The sequence below is a fragment of the Dama dama genome, chromosome 23 (genome assembly GCF_033118175.1).
Source record: "Dama dama isolate Ldn47 chromosome 23, ASM3311817v1, whole genome shotgun sequence".
NCBI classification, from domain to species: Eukaryota; Metazoa; Chordata; class Mammalia; order Artiodactyla; family Cervidae; genus Dama; species Dama dama.
In genome coordinates, this window is record NC_083703.1 from 52,209,470 (window position 1) to 52,226,641 (window position 17,172).

The 17,172-nt window shown below is 40.6% G+C and overlaps 1 protein-coding gene across 2 annotated transcripts in view; it reads left to right on the plus strand.

Moving 5' to 3' along the window:
- The window catches only part of DNAAF9 (dynein axonemal assembly factor 9), a 174,129-nt gene that overhangs the window by 75,726 nt on the left and 81,231 nt on the right, over positions 1 to 17,172 (plus strand). For both annotated transcript variants that reach the window (XM_061126714.1, XM_061126715.1), the window contains 3 exons: positions 6,098 to 6,233; positions 11,333 to 11,414; positions 12,368 to 12,404. In XM_061126714.1, the coding sequence (XP_060982697.1) occupies positions 6,098 to 6,233; positions 11,333 to 11,414; positions 12,368 to 12,404 (255 nt within the window). The remainder of the gene's footprint in view (positions 1 to 6,097; positions 6,234 to 11,332; positions 11,415 to 12,367; positions 12,405 to 17,172) is intronic.

Below are 17,172 nucleotides of genomic sequence, written 5' to 3' on the forward strand. Positions count from 1 at the left end.
GTCTCATCCTCTGTCATCCCCTTCTCTTCCCACCTTCAATCTTGCCCAGCATCAGGGTCTTTTCCAATGAGTCAGTTTTTCGCATCAGATGGCCAAAGTATAGGAGTTTCAAGTTCAACATCAGTCCTTCCTGTGAATATTCAGGGTTGATTTCCTTTAGGACGGACTGATTGGATCTCCTTGCAGTCCAAGGGACTCTCAAGAGTCTTCTCCAACACCACAGTTCAAAAGCATCAATTCTTTGGTGCTCAGCTTTATTTATAGTCCAACTCTCACATCCATACATGACTACTGGAAAAACCATAGCTTTGACTAGGCGAACCTTTGTTGGCAAAGTAATGTCTCTGCTTTTTAATAAGCTGTCTAGGTTGGTCATAACTTTTCTCCCAAGGAGCAAGCGTCTTTTAATTTCATGGCTGCAATCACCATCTGCAGTGATTTTGGAGCCCCCAAAAATGAAGTCTGCCACTGTTTCCGCATCTATTTGCCATGAAGTGATGGGACCAGATGCCATGATCTTGGTTTTATGAATGTTGAGTTTTAAGCCAACTTTTTCACTCTCTTTCACTTTCATCAGGAGGTTCTTTAGTAGTTCTTCGCTTTCTGCCATAAGGGTGGTGTCATCTGCATATCTGAGGTTATTGACATTTCTCCTGGCAGTCTTGATTCCAGCTAGTGCTTCATCCAATCCAGCATTTCGCATGATGTCCTCTGCATATAAGTTAAATAAGCAGGGTGACAATATACAGGCTTGATGTACTCCTTTCCCAGTTTGGCACCAGTCTGTTGTTCCATGTCCAGTTCTAACTGTTGCTTCTTGACCTGCATACAGATTTCTCAGGATGCAGGTTAGGTTGTCTGGTATTCCCATCTCTTTCAGAGTTTTCCACAGTTTGTTGTTATCCACATAGTCAAAGGCTTTGGCATAGTCAATAAAGCAGAAATGGATGTTTTTCTGGAGCTCTCTTGCTTTTTTGATGAACCAACGGATGTTGGCAAATTTGATCTCTGGTTCCTCTGCCTTTTCTAAAACCAACTTGAACATCTGGAAGTTCACGGTTCATGTATTGCTGAAGCCTGGCTTGGAGAATTTTGAGCATTACTTTGCTAGCGTGTGAGATGAGTGCAATTGTGTGGTAGTTTGAGCATTCTTTGGCATTGCCTTTCTTTGGGACTGGAATGAAAACTGACCTTTTCCAATCCTGTGGCCACTGCTGAGTTTTCCAAATTTGCTGGCATATTGAATGTAGCACTTTCACAGCATCATTTGTTAGGATTTGAAATAGCTAAACTGTAATTCTATCACCCCCACTAGCTTTGTTCGTAGTGATGCTTCCTATGGCCTACTTAACTTCACATTCCAGAATGTCTGGCTCTAGGTGAATGATCACACCATCATGGTTATCTGGGTCATGAAGATCTTTTTTTTATAGTTCTTCTGTGTATTCTTGCCACCTCTTCTTAATATCTTCTGCTTCTGTTAGGTCCATGCCATTTCTGTCCTTACTGTGCCCATCTTTGCATGAACAGTTCCCCTGGTATCTCCAATTTTTTTTGAAGAGATCTCTCGTCATTCCCATTGTATTGTTTTCCTCTGTTTCTTGGCACTGATCACTGAGGAAGGCTTTCTCATCTTTCATTGCTATTCTTTGGAACTCTGCCCTCAGATGGATATATCTTTCCTTTTTTCCTTTGCCTTTTGCTTCTCTTCTTTTCACAGCTATTTGTAAGGCCTCCTCAGGCAACCATTTTGCCTTTTTGCATTTCTTTTTCTTGGGGATGATCGTGATCCCTGTCTCCTGTACCGTGTCACGAACCTCTGTCCATAGTTCTTCAGGCACTCTTGTCTATCAAATCTAATCCCTTGAGTCTATTTGTCACTCCCACTGTACAGACATAAGGGATTTGATTTAGGTCATACCTGAATGGTCTAGTGGTTTTCCCTACTTTCTTCAATTTAAGTCTGAATTTGGCAATAAGGAGTTCATGATCTGAGCCACAGTCAGCTCCTGGTCTTGTTTTTGCTGACTGTATAGTGCTTCTCCATCTTTGGCTGCAAAGAATGTAATCAATCTGATTTTGGTATTGATCATCTGGTGATGTCCATGTGTAGAGTCTTCTCTTGTGTTGTTGGAAGAGAGTGTTTGTTATGACCTGTGCGTTCTCTATTAACCTTTGCCCTGATTGATTACGTACTCCACGGCCAAATTTGCCAGTTACTCCAGGTTATTTGCATTCCAGCCCCCTATAGTGAAAAGGACATATTCTTTGGGTGTTAGTTCTAGAAGGTCTTGTAGGTTTTCATAGAACCATTCAACTTCAGCTTCTTCAGCATTATTGGTCAGGGCATAGACTTGGATTACTCTGATATTGAATGGTTTGCCTTGGAAAAGAACAGAGATGATTTTGTCATTTTTGAGATTGCATCCAAGTAGTGCATTTCAGACTCTCTTGTTGACTGTGATGGCAGCTCCATTTCTTCTAAGGGATTCTTGCCGACAGTAGTAGATATAATGGTCATCCGAGTTAAATTCACTCACTCCAGTCCATTTTAGTTTGCGGATTCTTAAAATGTCGATGTTCAGTCTTGTCGTCTCCTGTATGACCACTTTCAATTTGCCTTGATTCATGGACCTAACATTCCAGGTTCCTATGCAATATTGCTCTTTGCAGCATCAGACTTTACTTCCATCACCAGTCATATCCACAACTGGGTGTTGTTTTTGCTTTGGCTCCGTCTCTTCATTCTTTCTGGAGTTATTTCTCCACTGATCTCCAGTAGCATATTTGGCACCTTCCTACCAACCTGGGGAGTTCATCTTTCAGTGTCCATCTTTTTGCCTTTTCATACTGTTCATGGGGTTCTCAAGGCAGGAACACTGAAGTGGTTTGCCATTCCCTTCTCCTGTGCACCATGTTTTGTCAGAACTCTCCACCATGTCCATCTTGGGTGGCCATACATGGCATGGCTCATAGTTTCACTGAGTAAGACAAGGCTGTGGTCCATGTGATTAGATTGTTTAGTTTCTGTCACTTTGGTTTTCAGTCTGTCTGGCCTCTGATGGAGAAGGATAAGAGGCTTATAAATGAGAGTAGATCTTTCCTTTCTTTTCTTCCCTAATTCCAGTCCAATCTGATAAGGAGACAGACTACCCTGGCTAGGATTCAGTCATCTTTTTCTGCTCATTGTGTCACTTAGCTTAAATTAAGCATCAGAATAGAATCAGAGTCATGTTTACTTTTTAAGAACCACAGCTTGATGCTTAAGAACAGTGAAAAGAAATGCAAAGGATTTTCCACATGACATACTCTTAAGTGAAACAGGTGTCATTTTGGGGGCTCCAGAGAGCTCTAGTACCATAGTCCTTTATGTCTCAGCACAGAAAAGAATTCAACAAGAGGCAAAGTAATAGGTAAGAAGTGATTTATTAGAATAGTATGATTTTGAGGCTTACAGGGGGTGGTTGACAGATACCACATCTCCAAGAACCTTCTTGGCTACAATTTTATAATCATAGAAAAAGTGGGGAGGGGGAGACCTTCTTTGTCTTTCTGGAATAGACGTCATGCTTCCATCATCAGCTCCTCCTCTAGATTGAGCAGGAGACTTTTCTTTTCCCTACATGGTCAAACTAGGTCCACAAATTATTGTTTTTTTGATCGGTGCATAGAGCATGTCCTAGCTTAGTGAGCTCACTGGGCAAGATGTAGGTCTCATGTCACCATTGTTTTAAAGTTTTGGGGCATATTTCGTGCTCCTGTTGCATGGTTTTGTAGTTAAGCAAACGTACTTTCTTGAATAATCATAAACTTACAGGGGTCTACCATATTCTTTCTACTTACAGTCTCCTAGTGGGATTAACTATTTAATCACCTGCTTTGTCCCTTTACTCTGTCCCTATCATAAGGAAACTTTCAGGAAAGGATATGGGATAAAGAAAGCTGACTTAGTCTGTTTTTGCTGCTGTGACAAAAATATCATAGCTTGGGTAGCTTATAAACAAGAAACATTTATTTCTCCATTACAGTTCTGGAGACTGGGAAGTCCAAAATCATGGCACTGGCAGATTTGGTGCCTGGTGAGGGCCTACTCTCTCATAGATGGCTGTCATTTCACTATAACCTCATGTGGCAGGAGGGGCACGGGGATCTCTCTGGAACTTCTTTTTATAAGAGTCTGTTTTATAATCCTGTTCATGAAGGCCCTATCCTTATGACCTAAGTATTTCCCCAAATCCCTCCCTCCTAATACTATCACTTTGTTGGTTTGGATTTTAGCAAGTTGAATTTGGGAAGGACACAACATTCAATCCGTAGCAGAAAATATCTTTTAAAAATACCCTTTATGTTGGTGGGAATGCAAACTAGTACAGCCGCTATGGAGAACAGTGTGGAGATTTCTTAAAAAACTGGACATAGAACTGCCATATGACCCAGCAATCCCACTTCTGGGCATACACACTGAGGAAACCAGATCTGAAAGAGACACGTGCACCCCAGTGTTCATCGCAGCACTGTTTATAATAGCCAGGACATGGAAGCAACCTAGATGCCCATCAGCAGATGAATGGATAAGGAAGCTGTGGTACATATACACCATGGAATATTACTCAGCCATTAAAAAGAATTCATTTGAACCAGTTCTAATGAGATGGATGAAACTGGAGCCCATTATACAGAGTGAAGTAAGCCAGAAAGATAAAGAACATTACAGCATACTAACACATATATATGGAATTTAGAAAGATGGTAACGACAACCTTATATGCAAAACAGAAAAAGAGACACAGAAGTACAGAACAGACTTTTGAACTCTGTGGGAGAAGGTGAGGGTGGGATGTTTTGAAAGAACAGCATGTATATTATCTATGGTGAAACAGGTCACCAGCCCAGGTGGGATGCATGAGACAAGTGCTCGGACCTGGTGCACTGGGAAGACCCAGAGGAATCGGGTGGAGAGGGAGGTGGGAGGGGGGATCGGGATGGGGAATACGTGTAAATCTATTACTGGTTCATGTCAATGTATGACAAAACCCACTGAAAAAATAAATAAAAAAAAATAAAAAAATAAAAATACCCTTTAGTCATTGACTATTTGTTGAGAAGGTATGACATACTAAGCAACAGATATATGATTAAAAAATAAATGAGACATAGTCTCTTCCCTCACAGAGTGTATAGCATGGTGGAGAAATAGGGCATTAATCAAGCATCCTCACAAAAAAAAATATGTAATTGCAGAACTCTGATTCCTTGAAGGAGAAAAGAACATGGTTACTGTGAAGACCACACCCCAGAGCTGACCTCTGGGGGTAGATGTGAATGATAAGTAAGAATAACTAAGGGAGAAAAGCAGTGGTCCTGAGATGAAAATATCAGGAACATAAAAGAAATGTGTGTTAAGGAAAATAAATTTGAGTTTGCCTGGAAGGGGGAGTTGGGAGCGAGTGGCCTTTCATGGAGCTAAGGAAATTGTCTAGGGCAGACCATGTAAGTCTTTGTTGGCCATGAGAAAAATTTCAGCCCTTCTGAAAGTAAAGGCTTTGTGTGTTTAAAAGATGGTCTTCTCTGCCATGTGGAGAATGGATTATAGGAGGGCAGAGTGGAAAGCACAGAAGCTACAAGGAAGCATTGCAGCCAATAGGAAAGAGGGAAAACGGGGGTGGTTGCAGGAATGGGTAGGTATGAGAAAATTTGCAGCTGGGCTTTCCTCATTCCCTCCCAAAAACTATACAGGAATGGTTAACAGCTCTATTGTCTGTCTTCAGTGTATCACAACTGCTGTCATTCTTGAAAATGTATATGTCTATCAAAATGCTGTTGTATAAAACTGGGATTTTGCTCCGTCTCTGCATCATGAACAGCAAACTTATAGAACTTTCTCCTTAAGCAGCAGGAGAAGTTGAAAATATAAATGTGGCTTGGGTTTAGTTATGTCTTCTCTTCTCAACTAACAGGGAGCATTAGGTAGACTGTACTGATCACCTTGCTCAAACTGCAGGATGCCATTCAGAGAAGCCCAAGAATGCACTCATTTAGAAGTTTCCTTGGCCAGGAATCTCTTCACTAATCACATGTTTTTGATTTGCCACTCTAGCCCTAATAGGCAGCCATTCGTTCTCTTTGGTAATCATTCCACGCGAGAAAACCTCAATGCTGGCAACTTTAACTTCCCTTCTGAAGGGCACCTAGTACGCAGCACTGGTCCCAGTGGGAGCTTTGCCAGACACATGGTGAGTGACTTGACTGCCTGGTGCTTAATTCGTTTTATTATCAATTGGGGAGGAGGGGAGCTAGATAAATGGAACCTTTCCAATTAGTGAATTGACTTAACCTTAAACTTGAAGTTATTTTGGTGTAAAAAGTGATTAAAAACTATTTTTATATAAAAGTAGTAGGTATGATTTGAAAGCATATTTAATTTTAAAATATTTGAAAGGAAAAGGATAAAAAAAATACAAGCCAAACTTTAAGATAGCCAATTAGTATCAATAGTAGAATAAGAATTTTAAATTAACTTGAAAATATTCATTCCAAGCCTAAGTTTATGTCTTGACTATTACATTTCAAGTGCTGAGAACTATCACCTAGAAATCTATATCCAGTGAAAATCCCATTCAGTGATGAGGAGGTAATCAAGACATGCCCAGATGAAAGAAAAGAGAATGTTACCAGCAGACCTACCTTAAAAGAATGATTAAAGGGGGACTTCCTTGATGGCCCAGTGGCTAAGACTCCACACTCCCAATGCAGAGTGCTTGGGTTCGACTCCTAGTCAGGGAATTAGAGCCCACATGCCGCAACTCTGAGTTTGGATTCTGCAACTGAGAGTTCACAGGCCACATGTTGCAACTAAGATCCAGAGCAGCCAAATAAATACATAAAAATAAGTATTAAAAAAAATGACTAAAGGAAGTTTTGTTGAAATGAAGAAATGATTTAAATAGGAAAGACTCTTAGAACAATAAGGAGGATGAAAGAGCACAGTGAGAAACCAGTACATTTTTTTGTATACTTTTCAATAGTGAATTTTATCTCAAAAAATTACAGAAAAAGAAACCAGCCCCAGTGCACACTCACATTGTGGATGAAATAGCCAGTTTCTGTTTTTAGGTCTTTATGACTCCAAAGCCAAAGGGCTTTTTGCTCATTAATTCAATAATCCTCTTTGAGTGTCTACTATGTTCCAGTCACTATGCTAGGTTAAAGAAAATTTTATTCATGGTCTTTGCCTTGGAGGATCTCACAGACTAGTAGAAGAGTCAGTGAGGATTGTGCTCTGAAATGTTTGGAGCGATAATTTAGCCATCCATTATACACCTTAGAATGGCTAAAACACTGACAACACCAAATGGTGGAGAGAATGGAACTTCAGAAACTCTCATTCATTACTGGTGAAAATGCAAAATGGTGCAGCCACTTTGGAAGACAGTTTGGCAGTTTCTTACAAAACTGATCATTGTTTTAGCGTTAGTTATACTCCTTTGTATTTACCAAAAGAGTTGAAAATTTATGTCCACATAAAAAGCAACTACACAAGGAATTTATTTATAACATCACTTTTCATAATTGCCATAACTTGGAAGCAGCCACGGTGTCCTTTAGTAGGTGAATGGATAAATAAAACCAGTAAATTTATATAGTGGACTGTGTTTCAGTGATAAAAAGAGCTATCAAGCCACAGAAAGACATGCTGTTGGTGCTGCTGCGGCTTCGTTGCTTCAGTTGTGTCCTGCTCTGTGTGACCTAAGGACTGCAACCTGCCAGGGTCCTCTGTCCATGGGATTCTCTAGACCAGAGTACTAGAGCGTATTGTCATGCCCTCCTCCAGGGTATCTTCCCAACCCGGGGATTGAACCCAGATTAGGGAAGCCCCACAGAAAGACATGGAGGGACCTAAAATGCATATTGCCAAGCTGAAGAAGCCAGGGACTTGCCTGGTAGTCCAGTGGTTAAGAATCTGCCTTGCGGGGGTGGGGTGGGGCAAAAAAAAAAAGAATCTGCCTTGCAATTCAGGGAACGCCAGTTCAATCCCTGGTCTGGGAACTAAGATCCCACATGCCGTGCCACAGCTACTGAGCCTGCACATTCTGGAGCTTGTGTACCACTGCTGGAGAGCCTGAGTGATGCAACTAAGACCTGATCTAGCCAAATAAACAAATAAATATATATTTTTTAAAATGTTAAGCCAATCTGCAAAGGCTACATAGTGTATGATTTCCACTCAGTGACATTCTGGAAAAGGTGCAACAATGGAGACAGTACAGTAAAGGGAATTCCCCGGTGGTCCATTGCTTAGGACTCTGCACTCTCTCTGCCAAGAGGCCGGGTTCAGTGCCTGGACAGGAAACTAAGATCCCACAGGCCATGTGGTACAGCCGAAAAAAAAAAACCCAGTGGAGATAGTAAAAGATCAGTCATTGCCTGGGGTTTGGGAGGAAAGGAGAATAGGTGGATCACAGGGAATTTTTAGGGAAGTGAAATTATTCTGTATGATACTGAAATGATGAGCATGTCATTATACATTTGTCAAAATCCATAGAAAGTACAGTATGAAGAATGAGCCCTAATATAAATGGTGGACTCTAGTTAATAATAATTTCTCAGGACTTCGCTGGTGGTCCAGTGGCTGAGACGCCATGCTCCCAATCCAGGGGGCCCAATTCCCTAGTCAGGGAACTGGACTCCACATGCCACAACTAAAGATCCCATGTGCAACAACTCAGATCCAGAACAGCCAGATGATAAATAAAAATAAATATTTAAAAATAATAATTTATCAATATTAGTTCATCAGTTATAACAAGTATAATATTATAAGACAAATAATAGGGGAAATTGTGGAGGCAAGGGGAAGGAGAGAAGGTAATATGGGAATTCTCTCTACTCTTGGATCAGTCTTTAAACCTAAAACTGCTCTAAAAAATAGTTTATTAAAACAAACATTTAGCAGATTATTTACACAACTTTATATAATAATTGGAGTGCTTTATTATACAAATATGAAAACATAATGAAGTCAAGGAGCTTACCTGAGAGCTGGTCCTGGGGCAGTAGGGGCCCTAGTTATGAATTTTCATCTTCATTCAGCTCTGTTCCAAGGTGACATACTTATCTTTTCCATTTCTGTGCTATTTGTGAATAATTTACAAATTATATAGGTGATAGTATATCTGCAAATTCAGATTATCTGAGCACTTTTACATTATACATGCAGATCCTATTGTGCCAATTTCCTTTTTAGTATAAACATCAATAAAAATTTTTTGCAATTTATAATAGTGTTAGTTTCAGATGTACAGCACAATGATTCAGTTATACACACATACACACACACATATATATATTCTTCAGATTCTTTTCCCTTATAGGTTATTATATTTTGTAATATTGGCTATGCTATACAGTAGGTCCTTGTTATCTATTCTGTATTAGTAATGGGTATATGTTCATCCCAACCTCCTAATTTGTCCCTCCTCCCATCCCCCTTTCCCCTTTGGTGACCATACATTTGTTTTCTATGGTCTCTTACCGTTTGCAAAGTAAGTTTATTTGTATTTTTTTCTTTTTTTGGTTCCACATATAAGCGATAATATATGATATTTATCTTTCTCTGGCTTACTTCACTTACTGTGATAATCTCTAGGTCCATCCATGTTGCTGCAAATGGCATTATTTCATGCTTTTTTGACTGAGTAATAGCCCATTATGTATATATGTACCACGTCTTCTTTATCTATTCATCTGTTGATAGACATTTGTGTTGTTTCAATGTCTTAGCTATTGTCAGGAATCCAGCAGTGAACATTAGGGTGCATGTATCTTTTCCAGTTAGGATTTTCTCTGGATATGTGCCCAGAAGTACAGGATCATATGGTAGCTCTATTTGTAGTTTTTTGAGGAGCCTCCATACTGTTCTCCAGACTGGTGGCTGCACCAGTTTATATTCCGAACAATGATGTAGCAGGGTTCCATTTTCTCCATAGCCTCTCTAGCATTTATTATTTGTAGACTTTTGATGATAGCCATTCTGATCAATGTGAGGTGATACCTCATTGTAGTTTTGATTTGCATTTCTCAAATTAAACATGTTTAGAATCTTTTCACGTGCCTTTGGCCATCTGTATGTCGTCTTTGAAGAAATTTTTTCATTATTTAAATCTTCTGCCCATTTTTTTCATTGAGTTGTTTGTTTTTCTGATATTGATCTGTATGAGCTGTTTGTATATTTTGGAGATTAATCTGTTGTCAGTTGCATTTAAATAAATTTGAGGTTAATATATGCTTACATAAATTTCTGACATCATCTAAGGAAGCAGGTTTGAAATACTTGGCACCTTTAAAAAAAGCCTTTAGTTACGGAAAATTTGGAAATCCAAGAAACATGTTGGAAATAAGCCTATTAACCAACAATTAGAATTATGTACATGATTTTTCATTTAGATTCATGAATATGTTGATCATATACACTATGGTATGATTTAGATTAGTCAGAATTAAGTCAATTTCAAATCTATAACTTGGATTACAGAAAAATGCCATTATTTTCTCTTGTAACTTAAACAATGGAGTGAAATAGAAGGAATGGATATTTGTGTTATATTTAGCTATTTTTAATATACTGTACTAATTTCCTTTCCTTTAGTTCTTGTGAGAGCATTTTTGCATTTTGAACCTACTATCCTCAGAACCCTGATGAGATGTTGGATTTTCAAAGGAGGAAAGGACATCCATTTCCATCTGTATAAATGAACAACTAAGCAGGGAACAAAAATAAGAATTTAAAAATCTAGAGAACTTATTTTCTCTCCTGGAAGGCCTGTGTACAAAGATGAAATACAGATGAAGGTGGGGACCTGGGTATCACCTCCTTTCCTGAGTTTGTAGCTGCCCCTCCACATCTACATATCATGTCAACCAAGGTCCTCACTGTGAAAGGTCTGGACTAAATATTAATGATAGTCAAAACCTAAGCACATTTCATCTTCTTTTCCTTCTAAATTGTTAATTCTTTAGCATCCTGGGCTGACCCAACAGCAGCCTCACAAAATAGCCTAAGTTAACACACAAAAGGTATCTTTGGGAAAACAACAGTTAAAGGTGACCTTTTCCCCTATGCCTTTCAGTTCAGTTCAGTCACTCAGTCGTGTCTGACTCTTTGCGACCCCATGGACTGCAGCACACCAGGCTTCCCTGTCAATCACCAACTCCTGGAGCCTACTCAAACTCAGGTCCATAATAAATCAGCTGTTGGTAAAATAAAATGGATTTCCATTAATTATACACTTTTAAAAGTCCCTCCCCCTTTTTTACTTTTTTTTCTGACATCCAGGTAGTACAGTGTGTTTCACCAAAGGGACCCCTGGCTTGTTCAAGAACATACTTTTTTGGAGCTACTCATGTTCCTTACTTGGGTAAGTCCATGTAAGTTGTCTCATCAGCTTGCCTATTCTCCCATGAACTAGAGATGGACTCAGGATTTACTCCTTTCCTCAGAAACACATTTTATAGCCTCTGATTCCCTCTCTGGTTCCAAGTGGAGAGTTGTGCCTAACACGTTTCACACAGAGTATATTTCAATGGAGGAATAATTATCAGCTCAGTATATATTAGGTCTAATCATATGTAAGACCATGTAAGTGGTATCAGAGGGAAGGCAAAGATGAGTCAGCTGCAGTTGCAGATAGGAGATATGGGCTGCAGTGGGAACTTGGATGACTCAGCCAGGTGCCTGTTATTCTTGTGAGAAAAGTGAGGAAGAGCCACAGTAGAAGGGTACCCATAAGCTGGGAACATTGACAGGAGCAAGTGTCAATGCTCTTGAAAGGCTAGGCTGACTGAGGCTGTCCTCCTTGCTGGGCTAACCAGAAGCTACAAGACATCCAAAGAGACATGGAGAAGAATAAATGAGGATCCCAGCACTGTTCTACAGAGGAGCGTACATTAGAAACCAGGCTTTTCTCCTGAGAGTTATTATGTAAGCTGGGAAATTCTGAACATAACATGAGTTGAATTAAGGAGATGAAAAAAAGAGGTAGAACTGAGCCTGTTTACTTATACCTTCTTTTTTACAAAATTAAATACAGAGGCAGAAACTTTCTGAAGCCAAAGATTCCACATGTCTTCTTTGGTGTTTAGTGGTGATGCTAAGTGTGTTGCCAAAATCATTGTCCAGGATAAAGGTCTAGGAGGATATTCACAGAAGCTAGGTTTCACTATTATTTGTACTTGTACAGTATTTAACTCAAAAGAAAAAAAAATACAGTCCTTGACATCTCCTTCAAAATAGGAAATTCTAGTCTCCTTGTAAAGTGTTTGCATTTCCTGTAATCTTTTCACATTCGTAATAAATGGTCCTCTTTCACAGGAGATGACAACAAACTGTCCAAGAAAACTGAACAAATGTAAGTCTTCATTTCTATTACATTTTTTCTTTCTGAGTTAAGTTATTCAGAAGTTGAGACCATCACATCTACCTCCTTTTGAGATGGACATTGGGTGGGACATTTTCTTTAAGACTGAGCAGAGCTGTGTGGTCTCCCAAGATGTCTCAGCCCCTGTCTCTCATCTTGGAGTCTAGGCTAGAGACTCTGCCAGGTTTGCCATCTGTTCCTCTCTCCAGAACTCAGAGACTTCCTACCTGCACCTCCATGCATTTAAATACCATAGCTCTTCTTTTTTTCTTTTTTTAAAATGAAGAACCAGGCTTCCTTATTTCTTTTTTTTTTTTTTTTGGCTGCACTGGGTCTTTGTCTCTAGAAAGAATGAACTTTCTCTAGTTGTGGCAAGCAGGAGAGTTACTCTTGCAGTGTGTGGGCTTCTCCTTGTTGTGGCTTCTATTGTTGCAGAGCTTGGGCTATGGGGTGCATGGGCTTCATTAGTTGTGGCTCATGGGCTCAGTAGCTGACGTACATAGACTTCGTGCTTCATGGCATGTGGGATCTTCCTGGACCAGGGATTGAACCTGTGTCCCCTGCATTGGCAGGTGGTTTCCTAGCCACTGAATCACCAGGGAAGTCCCACATAACTCTTCTTAATATGTTTTCTATATACTTCATTTCATATTAGGGATGTTCTAAAAAATAGAACATCCTGAAACCCACTGCTAGAATCTGTGTGAAACCATATCTGGTCTGAGAGGTATTTCCTCTGAATCTGACACACAGACTTATGGACCAGAACTAAGATCTCAACTCAGGTCATGCAGCCTTAGAAAAGTCCTAGTGTTGACCTCCACACCCTCCTACCACACACTCCCATCACTATAGCAGGAAACCAAAAATAGGAAGTAAACTCATTAATACTTATAGTAGTCTACTTGGGTTGCCCTAACAAAATACTGTCAATGGGGTCACACAGAGTCAGACATGACTGAAGTGATTTAGCAGCAGCAGCAGCAGCAACAAAACACCACAGCCTGAGTGGCTTATACAACAGAATTTATTTTCTCACATTCTGGGGGCTAGAAGTCACACATCTCAGTAGCAGCAGAGTTGGATTCTGGTGAGGCTTCTCTCCTTGAGTTGCAGACCACCACCTTCTCATGTGTCCTCACATAGCCTTTCTTCTGTGCTCACATGGAGAGAGAGAAAAGCTTCTGGTATCTTTTCCTCTTATCAGGACACCAATCCTATTGGATTAGGGCCCCACCATTACAACTGCCTTTAACTTTACCTTTTAAAGGCCCAGCCCTACCTCCAAACATTGAGGGTTAGGGCTTTCCTATGGATTTTGGAAGGACATAATCAGTCCATAATAATTCAGGAATCTCTGAGTTCCATAAAGGGATTTTCATTCAGAAATATGAACATTAAATAGAGTTCTGTTATTACCTAATTAGATATCCTGGCATAAACTAGTTAGGTCTCTGCTTCCCAAAGGTAGGGGACAGACCACAGAGAATCATTTAAGGATCTTTTTAAAAAGATATGTTTCCCAGGTTATAGTAGTTCTCAAAACCACTAAATCAGACTTTCTAGAGTAGGACCCATATGGCTCTGTTCAAAACATGTAAAGTAATATAGTCACACTAGAAAATTTGCAATAAAGGAAAAAAAATAAGATTAGCCATAATTCCTCCTCTTTGACACTGCCTATTAGTATCTTAATGTATATCTTTTTGTTGTTTTTTAATTATACATACAGGTTTTGTGTAGCTGCAGTTACAGTATGTATAGTTTTTTGTGTGGGTTTTCTTTATCTTAGCAGCAAGTCACCACATTCTCATATGTTGATGGATATGTATTGTATTGCTTTGTACCTGCTTGTACTTCCATGCCAGTTGTGCTTAACCATTGCCACGGATCCTCATTCTGGACCCTTAGACATTTTGCCTAAACCAAATCCATTGGTACTGTACTTCAGAGACGGATGTTGAGTGGTGCTTGGGCCCACATCAGGTGATTTGTTAAGTCACAGGGCTAGTGGAACTGGGGCCTAATGGAGTCCTAGTGAAGGCAATAGCAGCACTATCCAGGCATAGAGCAGGCCCTTCCCTAATCATGGGTCTCTGGACTCCTGTCCAGGCCTTTTTATGAGTCAGAAGCCAGGAAGCTTTGTATTGAACTCTTGCCTGAGGGTCTGTATAGGAGAAAGCCAGGCAGGGTGTCAGCCTGACTAATGGTACTGAGCGATGTTTGAAGTCAGCTGGGTGAAGAAGAGAGGAATTGTGTATTTTTGACCTCTATAAATCTTTGCCCTTAGAATTGAGATGTGGAGGCTTCTTGTCATATCTGAAAGTGACCAAGCTCTTGGACAGTGTCCCTGCCGGACACTTTGCTTACCAGGACGTACCCCCCTGCTGTAGCCTAGTCAATAATCTTCAGGGTATGTTGAACCTTGGAGCTATCATTTTGTTATGTGTTGTTTCTCATTTTCTTCTACCCAACTCCAGTCTCTTATCTGCAATGAAAAGGTGTGGTGGTGGAAGCCAAGAAGGAAATTGGCAGTGTGGTGTGGCACAACGGAAAAGCACAAGGCTAAGAGTAGACCTGAGTTCAGTTGTGTGATTTTCTATGGCTTTGGACAACTTATTCCACTGCTATAGGCCCTACTTGTTTTGTCTGTAAGATGAGAATGACCAAATCATTTCTCTGATCCTTCCTGCTATCATACTCCCTCCTTTTGCCTTCCTTTACCTGTTATAGGATTCTCAGGCTTAAACATAGGCATATTCTTAGATAAGACAGTTATTTGCCAGACACATCCCTTACATTTTGAGGCCTTGTGAATGAGTCCCTTTTCTCTGCAGGTAGTGGTGGTGGTTTAGTCACTAAGTTGTATCTGACTCTTTGGATCCCACGGACTGTAGCCTGCCAGGCTCCTCTGTCCATGGATTTCCCAGGCAAGAATACTAGAGTGGGTTGCTGTTTTCTTCTCCAGCAGATCTTCCTGACCCAGGGATCAAACTTGGGTCTCCTGCATTGCAGATGGTACTGAGCCACCAGGGAAGCTCCCTTCTCTCTGTAATTATCCTAATAAGACCCTGGGTCTCCTCCTGAGGCAATGGTTCTCAACCAAGGGCAATTTTACTGCACCACTCCCACTAGTCCCTTCCCAACCCCGACCCCCAGGGATATTTGACAGTGTCTGGAAACATTTTTGGATGTCACAACTGGGGGTACTACTGAGAGGCCAGGAATGCTTCTGAATATCCTGTAATACACAGGGCAGACCTCCCAGCAAAGAATTGTTTTCTTGTTGGTAAGTTGTGTTCAACTCTTTGTGACCCCGTGAACTTGTCTTCACCAACAAAGAATCAGCTGGCCCAAAATGCAGATTGAAAAACCCTACCCATTAGGGAACCAGATTGGGATTTTCTAGAGATCTTCATGGCATTCCCCATCTGGCAAAGAAAACACCCTTCTTCTAATGGCTTTGGGAAGTGCAAAGTCAGATAAGAGCAAGATTAGGCAGGGCCAGGGGGTCCTTCCTTTTGTCAGGTGTGGTTCTTTCCTTGGTCCTTGTCTTGTCACAGTAAAAGAATTAAAACGACAGACTATAAAGTTCACACAGGCAGGATTTATTAAACAGGCGACATGAAAAATACACTCCCCAAGATGTGAGAGCAGACCTACCCCAAAGGAGTGGGTCCCACCCCATTTTAGGTTTTTCATGTCCTTGTTCCCCGCCCCCAAGCAGTGCTTGGAGTCTGATTTGTTTTGCCTCATGTCAGTCAGGGCTTGTATCCAGGACCAACTAGGGAAGGGTGCATGTTGGGCATGTTTTTCCCACCAAAGCTCCTTGCTATAGATTTTCCCTTTGTTCTATTTTTCGCGGGCTTTTTAAATTCTGTTTTTCATGGGCTTTTTAATTTCTTTATCTGCCTTTTAAAGTGCCACTTTTTTAATCACCATTTTGGACTCTTTACCTAACACCCTCAGAAGCATTCTCTGTTCTCTAAATCTGATATTTGGAAAGTGGTTTACAGCTGTTGTTGTTCAGTCACTAAGTCATGTCCGATTCTTTTCGACCCAGTGGATGGCAGCACGCCAGGCTTCCCTGTCCATCACCATCTCCTGGAGTTTGCTAAAACTCATGTCCATTGAGATGCCATCCAACCTGTTAATTTGCATTTAAATAGAGGCTGTCTTCTCAGTGGGATAATCTCTTTTGTCCCCTGAGGTTCCAGTAGCAACCAGCCCTTAGCAGGGGAGGAGACTACTTGAAGGTGTGGTGTGGTTAGTTCCTGGAGAAGCAGCAATTCTGTGTCTTGACACCTTTCAGGTCCTCTGAGGGTCAGAGTACTCATATAGTTTTTGTCAACTAAAAAAAGATGCACAATGTGAGAATTGTGAGTTAAGTTTCATTTGAGGCAAAATGAGGACTGCAGCCCAGGAGACAGCAGCTCAGATAGTTCTGAGAGATTGCTCCAAATTGCCAGTGGGGGAAGGTCAATGTATATAATTTTTGTGAAGGATGAGTTCAGTGCAATCAAGCTAACTTTACAAAAGATTTTCTGCTAGTCACCAGGATCTGATGTCACCATGAAGGGATTTAGTACTTTTCTAGATGTGAGGAGATGCAAGGATTGGGATCAGTTCCTGAAAATACCAAACTATCTAAAGACTGTTCCACCAATTTCCTTGGAGCAGAGTGCCTCACCTCCATGCTGGACTGCCTTCAGGGCATGTCAAAGGTAACAGCTGCAGCAGCACAGGGTTCAGTCTCCGA